The sequence below is a fragment of the Calonectris borealis genome, unplaced genomic scaffold (assembly GCF_964195595.1).
Source record: "Calonectris borealis unplaced genomic scaffold, bCalBor7.hap1.2 HAP1_SCAFFOLD_66, whole genome shotgun sequence".
Classification (NCBI taxonomy): domain Eukaryota; kingdom Metazoa; phylum Chordata; class Aves; order Procellariiformes; family Procellariidae; genus Calonectris; species Calonectris borealis.
The window spans coordinates 652,940-667,314 of record NW_027441471.1 but is presented as its reverse complement, the minus strand read 5'-3'; the positions used below and the strand labels follow the sequence as shown (position 1 = coordinate 667,314).

General features: G+C 51.0%; 1 protein-coding gene across 1 annotated transcript; it reads left to right on the top strand.

Annotated features, from left to right (window-relative positions):
- The first annotated feature begins 8,551 nt into the window (after positions 1-8,551).
- LOC142076580 (olfactory receptor 14C36-like) lies at positions 8,552-9,487 on the top strand. The gene has a single exon (XM_075138873.1). The coding sequence runs from the start codon at positions 8,552-8,554 to the stop codon at positions 9,485-9,487; it is 936 nt and encodes a 311-aa protein (XP_074994974.1).
- The last annotated feature ends 4,888 nt before the right edge of the window (positions 9,488-14,375 follow it).

The following is a 14,375-nucleotide window of genomic DNA, read 5'->3' as shown; positions in this document are numbered from 1 at the left end:
TTCATATGATGGACAAACATCATGTAGCCTTACAGCACATTATAAACAAACTTACTATAGCCTGGACTGCAAGAAGAATCCTTGAACTGCCACTTTGCTTATCTGTAACACCAAAGAATCACCTTTTGCCGTTATATGTCAATGGCAAAACAAGAAGGGGGAGATGAAGGGACAACAGGGAATGCACTCCATGATTGCCATTGACAACAAGAGTCATGATAACTCGCCAAATTCCTCCCTTTTTCAAATTTTGGAATGGGTTTTCTTACGGGTACAACCACGTTTCAGTATACAAACTCGTCCTGAAGCCGTAGGGGAATTAATCCGAAAAGGGAGAACGCGAATTATAGAGCTGACAGGACAGGAACCAGCAGACATCAGTATTCCTGTTAACGCTGTAGATTTAGAGTGGTGGATACGCCACATGTTGGCCATTCAAGAATCTCTGTTAGGATTTAGCGGAAAGGTGCATTCTCAGCAACCTCAAGGGAAATTGTGGCAGATTCTAAAACGAAATCAGTGGCTAGAAAAACCTAAAGTGATTGTTAGCCCGATACTCGAGGGGCTGACGGTATACACAGATGCGGGAAAACACTCTAGACAAGCTGCATGCGTATGATGGGAGACAGAGAAGAGCCATCGATTATAATACATCACCAAAACCTTAAGTTTAACTCTCATACAACGCTTCCAAAACTAAAAGTAAGGTATCGAGACCCAATCACTGGCATGTGGCTGGGCCCAGTTTCGGTAACATTTAATAGAAGAGGATACATGTGTGTTTCCACAGATAAGGGACCAATATGGGTGCCTAGCCGAGCGGTGAAGCCTGCACTCTCACAAGAAGAGGTTACCTAGGCAAACAAAACAGATCAATCTGCGTTTTGTTTTGTCTCTTGCTACGGCAACTGAGCCTTTCAGAACCTGTTTGGTGGGTGTGCCTGGTTTCTGGGTAGAAGAGTTTATGTGTTGCATGAACCTATCCGATCATGGTGAGTCTACATATAAACAATTACAATGGTTAAAAAACCATGTAAATATGATACCACAAAATCATGGCATTTTAGATGAATGGCTCATGAATATTTTTAGAGAGTTGCCGCAATGGCTGATAGCTCTGATAAAAGAAGGCTTGCGTATATTGATTATCATCTTAATATTGTGTGTATGCTTTTGTATTGCTTTTAGTTGTATAAAAAAGGCTGTATCGAAAGTAGTAAATCAGGCTTGGATTGTTCAAAAACAAAAAGGGGGGAATTTGTGGAGGGATTTTTATTAAATAACGGTCATCCTATGAACATTCCAAGCACTGAGGATTTGTTAGTAATAGTATAAGGCTGCTAAAGAGCAACTGTAGTTTTAGAGTCTCTGAAGTGATAGTAGAGTAGGAAAAACAGGCTGAGGAATGTAACTATCAGTAGATTAGGTAACGGAATGCAGGCGCAGGAAGCGTTCGCGTGGACACCTGCTTTTGACCAATCTGTGTATGTTAAGATTCGTGTGCTTGCTGACTGTAAACCAATAGAGGATTCGTAGGTGCGTGTGTTAGTGTGGCTAGCTTATAAAAGTAGCACAATATCTTGAAATAAAGGAGAATGACCATACCCACATTGGGACTCCTCATTACTCCGGGAACGCGCTCCTATTCCGACCCCGGGTCACTCCAACACAGCACACTCCAACATATCAGACTAGGCAAGGCTCTTTGGAGCACCTGGCAAATCGATTATATTGGTCCTTTGCAGCCATCCCATGGGAAGAAATAGAACTTGGTAGGAGTAGAGGTGGTGTCAGGACTGACTATGGCTACAGCTGTTAGCACCGCCACCAGAGACCAGACGGTCCAAGCTTTAAGAAACTGGTTTAGTATTTTACCCGCTCCCGAGTGCATTCAAAGTGATAATGGGTCACATTTTACAGCCACAGTGGTGCAAGACTGGACTGGAGAGGAAGGCATCAAATGGGTGTTCCATACACCATATTATCCTCAGGCTAACGGTATAGTTGAAATAACCAATGGTTTGATTAAAAGACATGCCGATGTCTCACGCCACAACTGGGACATCCGATTACCACAGGCAGTCTTTATTTTTAACAACTGCTGGGGAAGTTATGGAAACCCCAAAATTCAAGCGTTTTGTCCTATGGGACCATTAATGGGAGACGACACCATACTGGCAAAAAAAGGGACCAATTCCTACTACGGGTGTACGTGGGCCAACCTGTCATGGTGAAGCTACCTTCCATTGGCATTGTACCCATGACCCTGGCAAAACCCAAAGGCTTATATGCCTGGGACGCTCTGGACGGGAACAGGAAAACCCACCGTATTAATGCTCGGTGGATAAGCCCTGACTTCTAACCCTGACGCCTGCGTTCAAGCCCGAGGCCCAGCTCTGTGTTTTCTTAGAGGACAATGGAAAAGCGACTGCCTTGGTGCTCCTACTGGCAATGGTGACGGTGACCAACGGAAACAACCAGGACACGGACAGCCATATGGTAGCAAAAATGATGGTAGGATTTGCCCGAATGATGAACTTAACCTCTGTAACGGTTTGCCTGCCCACACCCAAGTCAGCAGAAGACCCTTTACCAATTTTTGTGGAGGACATTAACATATCTCTAACCCTCAAGCTCCCATGGGAGCAATATAATAATTCCAGTTGGAGATTTAGGGAGATCGAGGGAAGAGGCTATACTTATATTGTTTACAGTTGGTCACCGGGCATGGTAAATGCTAGTTTGGTATGGGATGCCAGATGTGATCATATTCTTCAACCACCCATGAATCCATGGGGTGGAACTGGACCAGCACTACGCCATGCCCCGAAATTCCATGGGGAGCTAGCAAATACAGTGCTCGCTGGAGCACTGATGACCTCTCCCTACAGTGTACAAAACCGTTAAAGGCCTCATGGTGCATCAAACACCCCAAAAAGGATAATAATGGATGTCCCAGCGTGTGTAATCAGAATTCATGGGACTGCCCCCTCAACTGCACGTGGGCTGGATACACTCATGCGCCCAGCTGGTACGGGGAAAAGGATAAGGTATTCCCGGTAGGGAAATCTCCGCTCTGGAACTGCCAGGCACAGATCGGGTGTAAAGACAGAGATGAAATGCCACTGTTATGGCTATACCCTCCTGCTCAGGAAGCTTTAACACAGGGCTGCCTATGTAGCAATGCCAGTTCCTTTCGGCCCTCTGCCCTGGGTTGTAGTAAGAAAGATTACTGTCGTCCCCTTACTGCCATGCCAGGTTCAGGCCAAACATCCTTTGTCTCTGCACCTCCTAACTCAGTGTGGGCATGTTCTGACGGCCGCCTGTGTTCCCGATGATACCCAACCATCCCGGGACTAGCCTGCACATTCGCTGTGCTTTCTCTCTGTCCTATTTATCAGGGAGGATCCATGCCACATAAGCGGTGGGAACGCAGCCCAAGGGACTTGCAGGGGGAATGGTGGGAAGCCTCAACACAAGTAGGATGGTGGCTGGAATCAATTTTTGGGATGGGAGTTGCTCTGGTACGGAACTGGCAGGCTATTCTGGAACTGGGTCTGGAGCTGTCAGCCTTGGCCAACACCACGTCTGATAGTTCGGGGCTTTTAGATGATCAATGACAGCATACCAGTAGAATGACTATTCAAAACTGAGCTGTATTAGATCTGATGCTGGTAAAGGAGAAAGGCGTATGTGGAGTCGTGAACCTCTGGGTAGATGAGTGCTGTGCCCACATGCCGAACGTGTCAGGACCCCTTCAAGACCAGATCAACAAAATGACAAAAGTAGCAAAGGACTCAGAGGCAATTGTTGCTGCACTGGGGACTAATTGGTTGGGGAAAGTTTTCGATGTGTTTGGGTTTTCTTTGTCAGGATGGCTAACCAGCCTTCTCCACACTCTGATAATGGAAGTAGTTGTGATTGTTGTGATTTGTATTGTTGTAAGTTGTGTTCAGCGCACAATAACGAAATCTATATTAACCATGGATTATACTCCCTTGAAATCTGTTTGTCTAATTGGTGTTCCTTTAGACTCTGTTGGTACAATTGATGTTCCAGTACGACCTTAAACTGAGAAATGAAGATTCACAGTGAGCACCGACCTCACCGAGACTGCGCTCCCTTTTAACTTTGGAGGCAAGAGGTGACTGTACCATCACTCCAAGGAAACCAGTCGAATGGTGACTGTGGTCAGGGGGTGGATTGTGTGGTGGGTGCACCCACCCTGATAAAAGACCGGAGGCACCAGGACCACTGCATCCTTACTTTTTGCGCCCTTAATTTTGCGCCTATAAGGTGGCAAGTGCTGGCCATTACGTACACACTTTAGGTCATGTATACACCTTGGGCGAGGAGTAAGAAAGTTAAGGCCCTCAGCCACTCAGAGTTGACCACAGGTCAGATTCAACTGGGGTATAAATGGAGCCCCACCAGAGGGCAAGTTGAGTCGGTCCTCCTCGGAGCAGCAGGTCTGCAGTCGGGGATTCTCCCCTTGGGTCGGGACGCTGCCCAAGAAACTCCTCGAGGTTGAGAGCCCTCATCTTATAGGCTGAATGATTTTGATGAGCCTCATTTCGAGTTAGTTATCTGCTAAACTATTTTTATTTAAATCAAGTTTATTTTTGAATCTATCACCTGCTTAATTTGATTTTGTGATCCTCCACAACCTGGGGACACTGTAAAGCACAAGGGCATGGAAGACATGGTGGGAAAAGGGACTACTGGGGGTCTCCGGTCCAGGCTCCCACCAAAGGCTGGGGAATCACCAACCGCAGGAGCAAAAGCAGGAGCAAAACAAGAAATGCACAGCCAATGGGGAAAGGTTTAAGAGGGTAGGCTGTTCGTTTTGGAGGGTATTAGGATAATAAAAGAGAAGCACTTGTAATTTCAAGGAATGAAGAGAGAAACAAAGGATGCTGTTGGCCTTCTTTGGTGATGGCTCCTGATGAAATCCAAGGACCAGCAGAGCCTTTCCCACAGAGCTGCTACCCAGCCACAGAGCCCCCGCTCATCTCCTCCTGGGCATTAAAAAAAGGTAAAAGAGGGCAGGTGGAAGGACAGACCCCTGCAGGACCCTACTAGCTCGATGCCTGCAGGCATGTTGAAACCTTCACTGGCTACCTGCTTAAAAGACAACCACTGGTCTCCCTGTGTCCTGCAGTCCTCTCCTTTCATCACAGAAAGCAAAGAGGATGGCGAGAGACAAGCTAAATCCAGTAAATCCAGTCACCTTCTCTTTCAGACCCCCAGAAATGGGATCTGAGGGAACACGATCTGGGGCACAGCTTTCCGCTCCTCTGCACATCCTTGGGGCAGTTTTGAAAGGTGCGTGCAAGGTTTGGGTGCTGCGAGTCATCAGGGAATCCCCACAGACACCACCACCTTTGAAAGATGATGGAGAGTGGCTTCACTGTGACCTTGGGATGCTCTCTCAGCTCCCTGGGATGCCGCCCCTCCTGTCCCCTCGACTGGTAAGGATTGCGTTGGCTCAAGTGATCCCTGACTTGATCCCCATGTACCGCTGCTTGATCTCCTCCAGAGTCCTGCCCTGAGTCCCAGAAGCCTGGCAGACCTTGCTGGGGAAGACTGAGGCAAAGAGGACACACAGAACCTCAGATCTATCTGCTCCTGCTCTCACCACATTCAGCAGTGGCCACACAGCATCTTTGTTTCTTCTTTAACTGTTCCTGAAGCAGTGAACGCTCCTCATGGTGCCCTTCAATGGCCTTTCAAGTTCAGAGGGAGTTTCGACCTGGAGCCTTGCTGAGCTTGGAGGATGCTGTCCTTGAAGAGCAGCTGTCCTGAGCTCTGCAACCATGTCACAGCTCTGTCTCCTCAGGAGCAGCTCCAGCTCTTCCTGCCTGTGGCCCTGGCTGAGGCCATTGCTGCACGTTTGGGCTGGAGCCCTGCAGCTGTGGAAGCAGGCAAGCTCGTCCCTGCCCTAAGGAAACCTGGTCCCAAGCGCCCAAGACCCCCTGTGTGCAAAGGCTTTGCTTCAGAGCAGAGACATGGCGTGGACAACAGAGAGCTGAATGTCTTTCGAGCCCTGGGACTACAAAGCCACACTGAAATGCCTATTTCATTCACGTGAGGATATCCCCCAGCTTGGAGAAATTAGGTCTTTGCTTGTCACCTTCCTGGGAGTCCTGTCTAATGCTGGGACAAAGAAAGGGGATTCTCATGCCCAAGTCTTCTCCTGAGAGGAGAAGTAAGTGTCTCTGCACAGCTGAGGGAGGGAAGATCAGGGATGACTTCAGGCTGTTTCCCAGCAGGTTCCCCTGGAGCCCCAGGGACCCCTCGAGGGAGCCGCGAGGGGCAGAGCAAGTGCTGCCTTGGTCTGGTCCTCTGCTGCTGAGCTGGGCTGGGCTCCTGGAAGGAGGGAGCTCCTGGCAAGTGGGCAGTGCTGCAGAGAGACAGCTCTGCCCAGGAGCAGCTCCTCTGCAAAGCGCAGCAGGGCTGAGGGCACTGCCTGCAGGCAGCGAGGGGAGGGAGCGAGGCAGAGAGAGTGTAAAGGCAGCCTGGAGTGGGAGGATGCTGAGAGCTCACTGCAGGGAGAGATCTTCACAGCCCTCTACATGGTAAGTGCCTGGGTGCAGGACAATGTAGCTGCTGTTCCTGGAGGGATATCCAAAAGCTGGTACATGCCACAGCAACTATGATCTTTCAGGAGGACTCTCACAGCTTCCGTGCTGTAGAGGAGGAGGAGGTGCTGCAGAGCAGGGCTTCCCTGCTGCACCGTCAGAAGGAGAGGGCATGACGGCTGCCTTCTCCCGGGCACTGCTCCAGGGTGTGAAGGCGTGTGTGCAGGCAGGGGTGGCCAGGGCTGTCCTTCCGAGCAGGGTCCCTGCGCCCCAGGGGGCTGGGGGCTGGGGCAGGGATTCTGCCGCCTGCTAGGGTCAGCACTCAGCCTGCCCGGGGAGCTCCCCACGACTCTGCGGGGAGAAGCTGTGGGTGGAAGGAGTGAGCCCCAGCAGGGCAGGGTCCTTCTGCTGTCCAGAGGGTGCAGCGTGGGTCAGCGCTGCTCAGGCTTCTCCATCACCCGGAGGACATTTGCAGAGGGTCATGTTAAAGATGGGTGTCGAGGCAGGGGATTACCTGAAAGGGAAGAAGTGTGTGCTTTGAGTTTTCTCCCCTGGGTTGGCTGGGTGGGCAGTGGGAGATGGGAATTGATTGCTCTGCTCTGGAGTAGGCAATGAGACCCCAGTTCTCGTTAGGACTTGCCTGAGCTGCTCCTTAGCCCCTGCACACACCGAGATGTCCCTGGGCAGTGCCCTGCTGCCAGGAGGTGTCTGCAGGGCAGAGCTGAGCACGCAGCAGGGCGGATGGGCTCTGTGAGCATGAAGAGGGAGGAGCCGTGAGGGCAGAGAAACAGGTCCTGGCCCAGAAGAGCTCCAGGCAGCAGAGCCATGGGCAGCGAGGAAGAGAGAACTGCTCCCAGAAAGGCCATGGCAGGAGGGGTTCAGGCACCTCCCTGCCATCCCCTGCAGTGCAGATACTTTCCCTGGAGCAACCCCCTGCTCTCCTCACTCACACAGCAGAGCCTCTGCCCTTCATGTCATGGACACTTGGCCATGAGTTGCCTTCCCAGCAGCCTGACCGCCAAAGAGGAGAAAATCTCAAGCCTCTGACTGTGTCTCCCTTCCCTACCTCCCTTGGCAGGGGAACTTTGGCATGTTCTCCTCTCCTTGGGAGGTCCTGCTGGGCTGCAGGCTCCCCTCCCGTAGGGCAAAGCTCTCCCGGGGCATCTCTATGTCATGCAGGAGCCCCATGGAGAAGACACCTCGGTGCTAAGGCCATCGAAATGCTGCTGGGTGGCTGTATGTTGGCAGCTGTGAGGAGCCTTCTGTGTCCGTGGTTGGGAGGGGAGAGCTGAGATCCTCCTCAGGTACGATGAGGTGAGGGCTTTGGAGATGTGCACTCAGAACATGGATTCCTCTGCTCCCAGCAGTGTCCGGTTTCTTTTGGGGGGAACACGTGAGTGCCATAGTCCTCCAGCTGAAAGAGCTGCCAGCACAGGGCAGCTGAGCTCAGGGCTGATGGACAGAGCGGCTGTCCTCACTCTGCACTGAGGGACAGTCCCTTTGCCTCTCAGGACCCACACGATTTCACTTGCAGTGCAGCAGAAATGCCCGGGATTTCTGCATTAGAAACACTGCTCAGTTGTGGTGGGGCAACCAGACCAGAAGGCACAAACCAAAATCCCCACAGCTCTGCTCTGCAGGCAGGTGAATTGGCAGCGACAATGCTGAGAAGCTCTTTGATATCACGAGTGGATTTAATCTGAGATCACCCCATGTTCCTGTTTCCCTATTGCTGTGGGGCAGGACTGACTCCTCCAGAGCCCAGAGCAGAGCCTGCGGCTCCCTGGGGCACCCTCAGCCAGCACCAACCAGAGCTCGTGCAAGGGACCTGCCAAAGGTCTTCCTGAATGGAGAGAGACACTTTGGGGGGGTTCCTATGAGAAATGGCTTTGATTTTGCTCAGAGAAGTCTCTCCTAACTTGTCACTGTCTTTTCCCTCTTGGACAGTCCCTCATGCCCAGAGGCAGCAGATGTCCAACACCAGCTCCATTAACCAGTTCCTCCTCCTGGCCTTCGCAGACACGCGGGAGCTGCAGCTCTTGCACTTCTGGCTCTTCCTGGGCATCTACCTGGCTGCCCTGCTGGGCAACGGCCTCATCATCACCGCCATAGCCTGCGACCACCGCCTCCACACCCCCATGTACTTCTTCCTCCTCAACCTCTCCGTCCTCGACCTGGGCTGTATCTCCACCACTGTTCCCAAATCCATGGCCAATTCCCTCTGGGACACCAGGGCCATCTCCTACGCAGGATGTGCTGCCCAGGTCTTTCTCTTTGCCTTCTTGTTAGTGGCAGAGTATTATATTCTCACCATCATGGCCTATGACCACTATGTTGCCATCTGCCAACCTCTGCACTACGGGCCCCTCCTGGGCAGCAGAGCTTGTGTCCACATGGCAGCAGCTGCCTGGGGCAGTGGGTTTCTCACTGCTCTGCTGCACACTGCCAATACATTTTCACTGCCACTCTGCAAGGGCAATGCTGTGGACCAGTTCTTCTGTGAAATCCCCCCACTCCTCAAGCTCTCCTGCTCACACGCCTACCTCAGTGAAATTGGGCTTGTTGTGGTTACTTTTTCTTTAGGTTTTGGATGTTTTGTGTTCATTGTGGTGTCCTACGTGCAGATCTTCAGGGCCGTTCTGAGGATCCCTTCAGAACAAGGGCGGCACAAAGCCTTTTCCACATGCATCCCTCACCTGGCTGTGGTCTCCCTGTTTGTCAGCACTATCATTTTTTCCTATCTGAAGCCCCCCTCCATCTCCTCCTCATCCTTGGATCTGGTCGTGACAGTTCTCTACGCGTTGGTACCGCCAGCAGTGAACCCCCTCATCTACAGCATGAGGAACAAGGAACTCAAGAATGCCCTGAAGAAGCTGATTCGAGAAGTAGTATTTCAGCAGCATTAAGCTGCCCATCTCTCTTCACAAGGTTTCTCCAAGTGATCTCAAGCAACTTGTGTCATTTGGTCATTGTACTGGTTATAATCGTGTTTACTCAGAAACCTTTACTCAGCTCCTGAGGGGTCTGGTCTCCTGCAGGAGACCTCCTGTCCTGTGTGACAGTGGCCAGTCGCAGGGAAACACCTCAGCTACAGCGGGGCCTCTACAAGTGACCCTCGATGTCCATGGCCAGACAGCTGAGCTCTGCCTGGAAAGGGAAGGAACTGCTTGACACTTTTAAAAAACACATGAGCACCTTTTCATCAGCTGAGATGACGGAAAACTTGTAATAAAATGACAACGTTTAAAATGACCAGGACAAAATGGGGATTTCCAGGAAGCGTATCAGCTGCAGGAGGTGAAGGATGTACCTTCCTCTGTGCTATCATTGCCAAGACTCTGTTCGTGATACTGTGTCTTTAACCTCCCTCACCTTTGCAGATGCAGTAGATGATGACTGTAGGTCCTTTCCAGCTGAACTAGTCTGGTCTCATCCAGTCTAGAGTATTCTGCCTGCCCAAGCCTAAAGGCACCTTCCCAGCAGCCTGTCTGTACCTGTACCCTCTCCTCCGCTCTCCAGTTTTCCCCTCCCCTTACTCCTTGTTCACTCAGATCCCTCTCAACTCCCCAGGTGCTGCTTTGAGCTTCAGGGAGTTAGAGGCCTGCCCTTGTCTTTCTGCAGTCTAATTACCTCTTCAGCCAACCCCTGCCTTGTGCTTACAGCTATTCTTTCCGATCTCTCTCAGACCTTTCTAGTGAGGCCATCCCCTGAGGATGGTGAACCTCACTGGAGGCAGCTTGGACTCAGCAGACAGTTGAGGAGGGTGGGGGTTATTGTTTGCTCAACTTTGCTAGGTTTTCCTTCTGTTGCTTTGAAACAAAGAGAAAGGCAGCTGTGCCTGTGCGCAACCAGGTCTCTAAGGAAAGCAGGTGGGAGTTGGTGCAAAGGAGCTGTAACCTCCAGCTGCAGACTTCACTGGAGAAGTCTGATGGAAGGAGAAGTAATGCAAGTCCCAGGTGGCCCATGAGAGAAAGGGCAGGGGTGGGGAGGTGAGCAGGGAGGTTGTCCATGCCTGACCTCAAGGAGGAGCTCTTCCTACCCATCTTGACTTTATTTGGAGACATACACACACACCCCCCGCATCAATATTGATTGGAGAATGCTGCTATCACTTCTGCTGTGAATTTAAAAAAAAGCCCCAAACTCTTAAAAATCAAAAATCCTCCTTTATTAAGTGCTCATTGAAAGCTTTGAAATCTTCCCCTTCACGTACTCTCTGGACACCTCTCCAATTAGCTGCGTAAGTCTTGAAGACTTGCAAAAAATAATGGGAAGAGGCATGTCTTTTTCCATTTTAACGAGTCCCATGGTGTATTCGATGCTGAGACCATGAACTAAGACACTGAGAGGAGCCTGAAGGAACCACTGAAGAAGTCAGTGCCAGAAGAAACCCCTACAGTTTCAGGGAGTGTTAATGGGTCCCACTGGGGGCCGTTACTAACAAAGCCTCCCGAGGGGCTCGTTAGAGCAGAAAACGAGAGGCGGTGATGACAGGTAGGCAAAGGCAATCATAGAATCATAGAATCATAGAATCATTTAGGTTGGAAAAGCCCTTTAAGATCATTGAGGCCAACCGCAATGTAAAGGTGGCTCTGATGCTGAGTAACCTGTGGTATGTCACATTTACTGCGCTTTGCAGAGGAGCTGCTCCTGGGCAGAGCTGTCTCTCTGCAGCGCTGCCCGCTCGCCACGAACTCCCTCCGTCCCAGGAGCCCGGCCCAGCTCAGCAGCAGAGGCCCAGCCCAAGGCATTTTAATGACCCCTCTGGTGGGTTTGGTGTTGAGTCCATGAAACTCAGGCACTGAGAGGAGGCTGAAGAAACCTCTCAAGAAGTCAAAGTCAGCTGCAAACTCCAAAGTTGCTTGGAGCCTTAATGGGTCCCACTGAGAGACATTACTGACAAAGCAACCCTGGGCACTGGTTCGTGCAGAAAACTGCTCAGTAAACCTGGATGTGTTACATTAAGCCAGAGGGCCAAGCCCTGTCCGCCATTCCTTTGGAAGGGAGATGATGTCCCTCACACCTTGCTCACGGCTCTTGCTAGGGCCAGCGTGTTGTGGGGATGTGTGATGCCAAGTGCAGGACAGCTCCCAGGCTCCTGGGTGGGGATGAGGAGGCCATGAGGCTCTTGTGCTCTAAGGAGAAGGTGTCTCCTTAGAGTCCTCAGGTGCAGAGAGAACAGCCATAGCCCAGGAGACAAAGACCTCGGCTATGGTGGGGGCTTTCAGCCTTGCCAGAGCCTTCAGCTCTCACCACCACAGGATGTCCTCCATTTGGGAGCTTGAAAAGGAGATCCTTCAACATCAAGGCTCTCTGCCTTGTTCCCTTCTCTCAGGATCCTAAACTCTACCTTCTCACTCCTGCCTTTTACATCCCCGACCAGTTCTTCCATTTTGAAAGTATGAAGTCCCGCAGGGCACCTCACCTCATTGCCTCCTCTGTCACCCTAGTCAGGAAGATGGTGTCAATGAGCTCCAAAACGCTCCTGGATGACTTGCACCTCGCTATGTTGTCTCTTCAGCAGCGGCAGTTGGGATAGTTCAAGTCCCCCATGTGGACCAGGGCCTGCAAACACGAGGCTTCTTCCAGTTGTTTGAAGAAGGCCTCATTTACTTCCTCTTCCATAGCAGGTGGTCCATAGCAGACATCCACCCACCACAGCATTGCCCATCTTGTTCTGCCCTCTCATGCTGACCCTTCAGCTCTCAGCTGACCCATTCTTTGTCCCCAGGCAGAGCTCCACACGTTCCTGCTGCTCTCACATAAAGGACAACTTCCCCTCCAAGTCCAGACCTATGGCTGAGACCAGACCCCCAAGACCCCACCGTTTCCCCGGGAGGTGGTTTGGGCCACCTTCTCACTCCAGTAGCCAACTTGCAGATCCTCGGGGCTCTCCAGTGTCCAGACTTAGGGTCTCTAAATACGGGGCTCCCAGGCTGCTGCTTCTACTCACTGGCTGCTCTGGTTTGATGTTCGCTAGTGGTTACACCCAATGGCATACACATCAACATTATATGCATGGTCTCCAACCTCTCCAGTTTCTGGGGCCCTGAAGAACATGAACTTGTATGACTTGTGGTTGCCACTCCAGTGGCTGGCAATTGGGCCTCCATCCGTACACAAAACCAGAGATTCTCCTCAGCCCAGAAAGCTGTGGGAAATTGGAGTTTAATAAGAAGACGCAACAGTCTGGGGCAATCAGTTGCTGGGCATGGCCAGACAAGTGTACTGACCAATCACCTGTTTACACATGATCAGCTTCTCTTATCCCCTTTTCCCTCCATTCTCCCACGCTTGTTCCCCCCCGAATCACCATGATCCCTTCCTCTTGTTGCCTTTGGATCTTTCCTAGACGTTCCACAGGAAGTCTTGCGCAATCCCCAAATGCTCTTTCTTGCATCCCATCAGGAGTCTCAGACACCCAGAGGCAGAAACCCCCATCCTCAGTATGCAAGGTCATCCTGCGAGGCTCCCACTTTGACCCACACCCACACATCTTGGACCTGTCTGGGAAAGAAAGGTTTTTCCATTAGGGTGTTTAATTGTTTCTCTCAGAACAGGCTGATTCATGTTGTAGAAATGGCAATTCTTTATGTTTATGGAAGTATGGGGGACTTGGTCAGATCCAAATGCCTACATCGGGCATGTGTGAAACAGAGCAGACTGTTTGCCTCCCCCCGGCCATGACCAAGTCCTGAGGATATTGACTCTAGGAGGCATTTACTAGCACTGACCACAGACGATAAGGACCATAACAGCCACCTATCTGGATGACCCAATAAGTCCTCTTCATTCCTGTCTGCCCATGTTTATGTGTTTCCCCCTTCAAAAGCTGTGTCATACACACAAGCTCCAAGACTTCAAAGAAATTCAAGGGACAGAAATGCAAGCCAGGCCAACAATAACTCTCTATCAAAGCTTAAGCCACAAAGAACAAGCAGCAGTCGATTAAAGACATCCTAGAGCATTTGAGTGTACATCACCTTTAGCACGCCTAGGGAATTTTTTGAGGCACCCAGTCTTTTGGAGGTTGTTTCCGATCCTCTCCAGTGTGTCCAGTCAACCCTAGGTATATATAAAGAGGGCTTATGAGAAAGACGGAGAGAGACTTTTGACCACGGTCTGTAGTGACAGGACAAGGGGTAATGGTTTTAAACTGAGAGAGGGTAGGTTTCCATCGAACATAGGGAAGAAATGCTGTACGGTGAGGCTGGCGAGACACTGGAACAGGTTGCCCAGAGAAGTTGTAGATGGAAGCGTTCAAAGTCAGGCTGGATGGGGTGGTGAGCAACCTGATCTAGTGAAAGATGTCCCTGCCCTTGTCAGGGAGGGCGTTGGACTAGATGACCTTTAATGGTCCCTTCCAATCCAAACCATTCTATGATTCTATGATTTCTCAGTGTCTGCAGCGTCCCTTGACTGGCGTTTAAGGTAGGCAACAGTGACCAGGCCAAAGAAGAGAGTCACCACCCCAAGGTGTCAGGAGCAAGTTGGAAAAGGCTTTGTGCCTGCTCCGAACTGAAGGCATTTTCAGAATTGCCCTGATAATTGTAGTGTAAGAAATAGCGATAAAGGAAAAGGGAAGGACTGCGAATACCAGGATGATGGTGTGCAGCGTCACTTGGTTCCAGGACGTGTCCAGAGACCAGTTCCAACAGAGGGGGTGTCACAGAAGATGTGATGAAGGACATGGGATGCTCAGAAGGGCAAAGTGAATACCTGATAGGTCTGCCCTACTTAGACTGGTATGACAGCCGCCTGTGACCCCACTACCATGTGACGCAGAACCCCGCT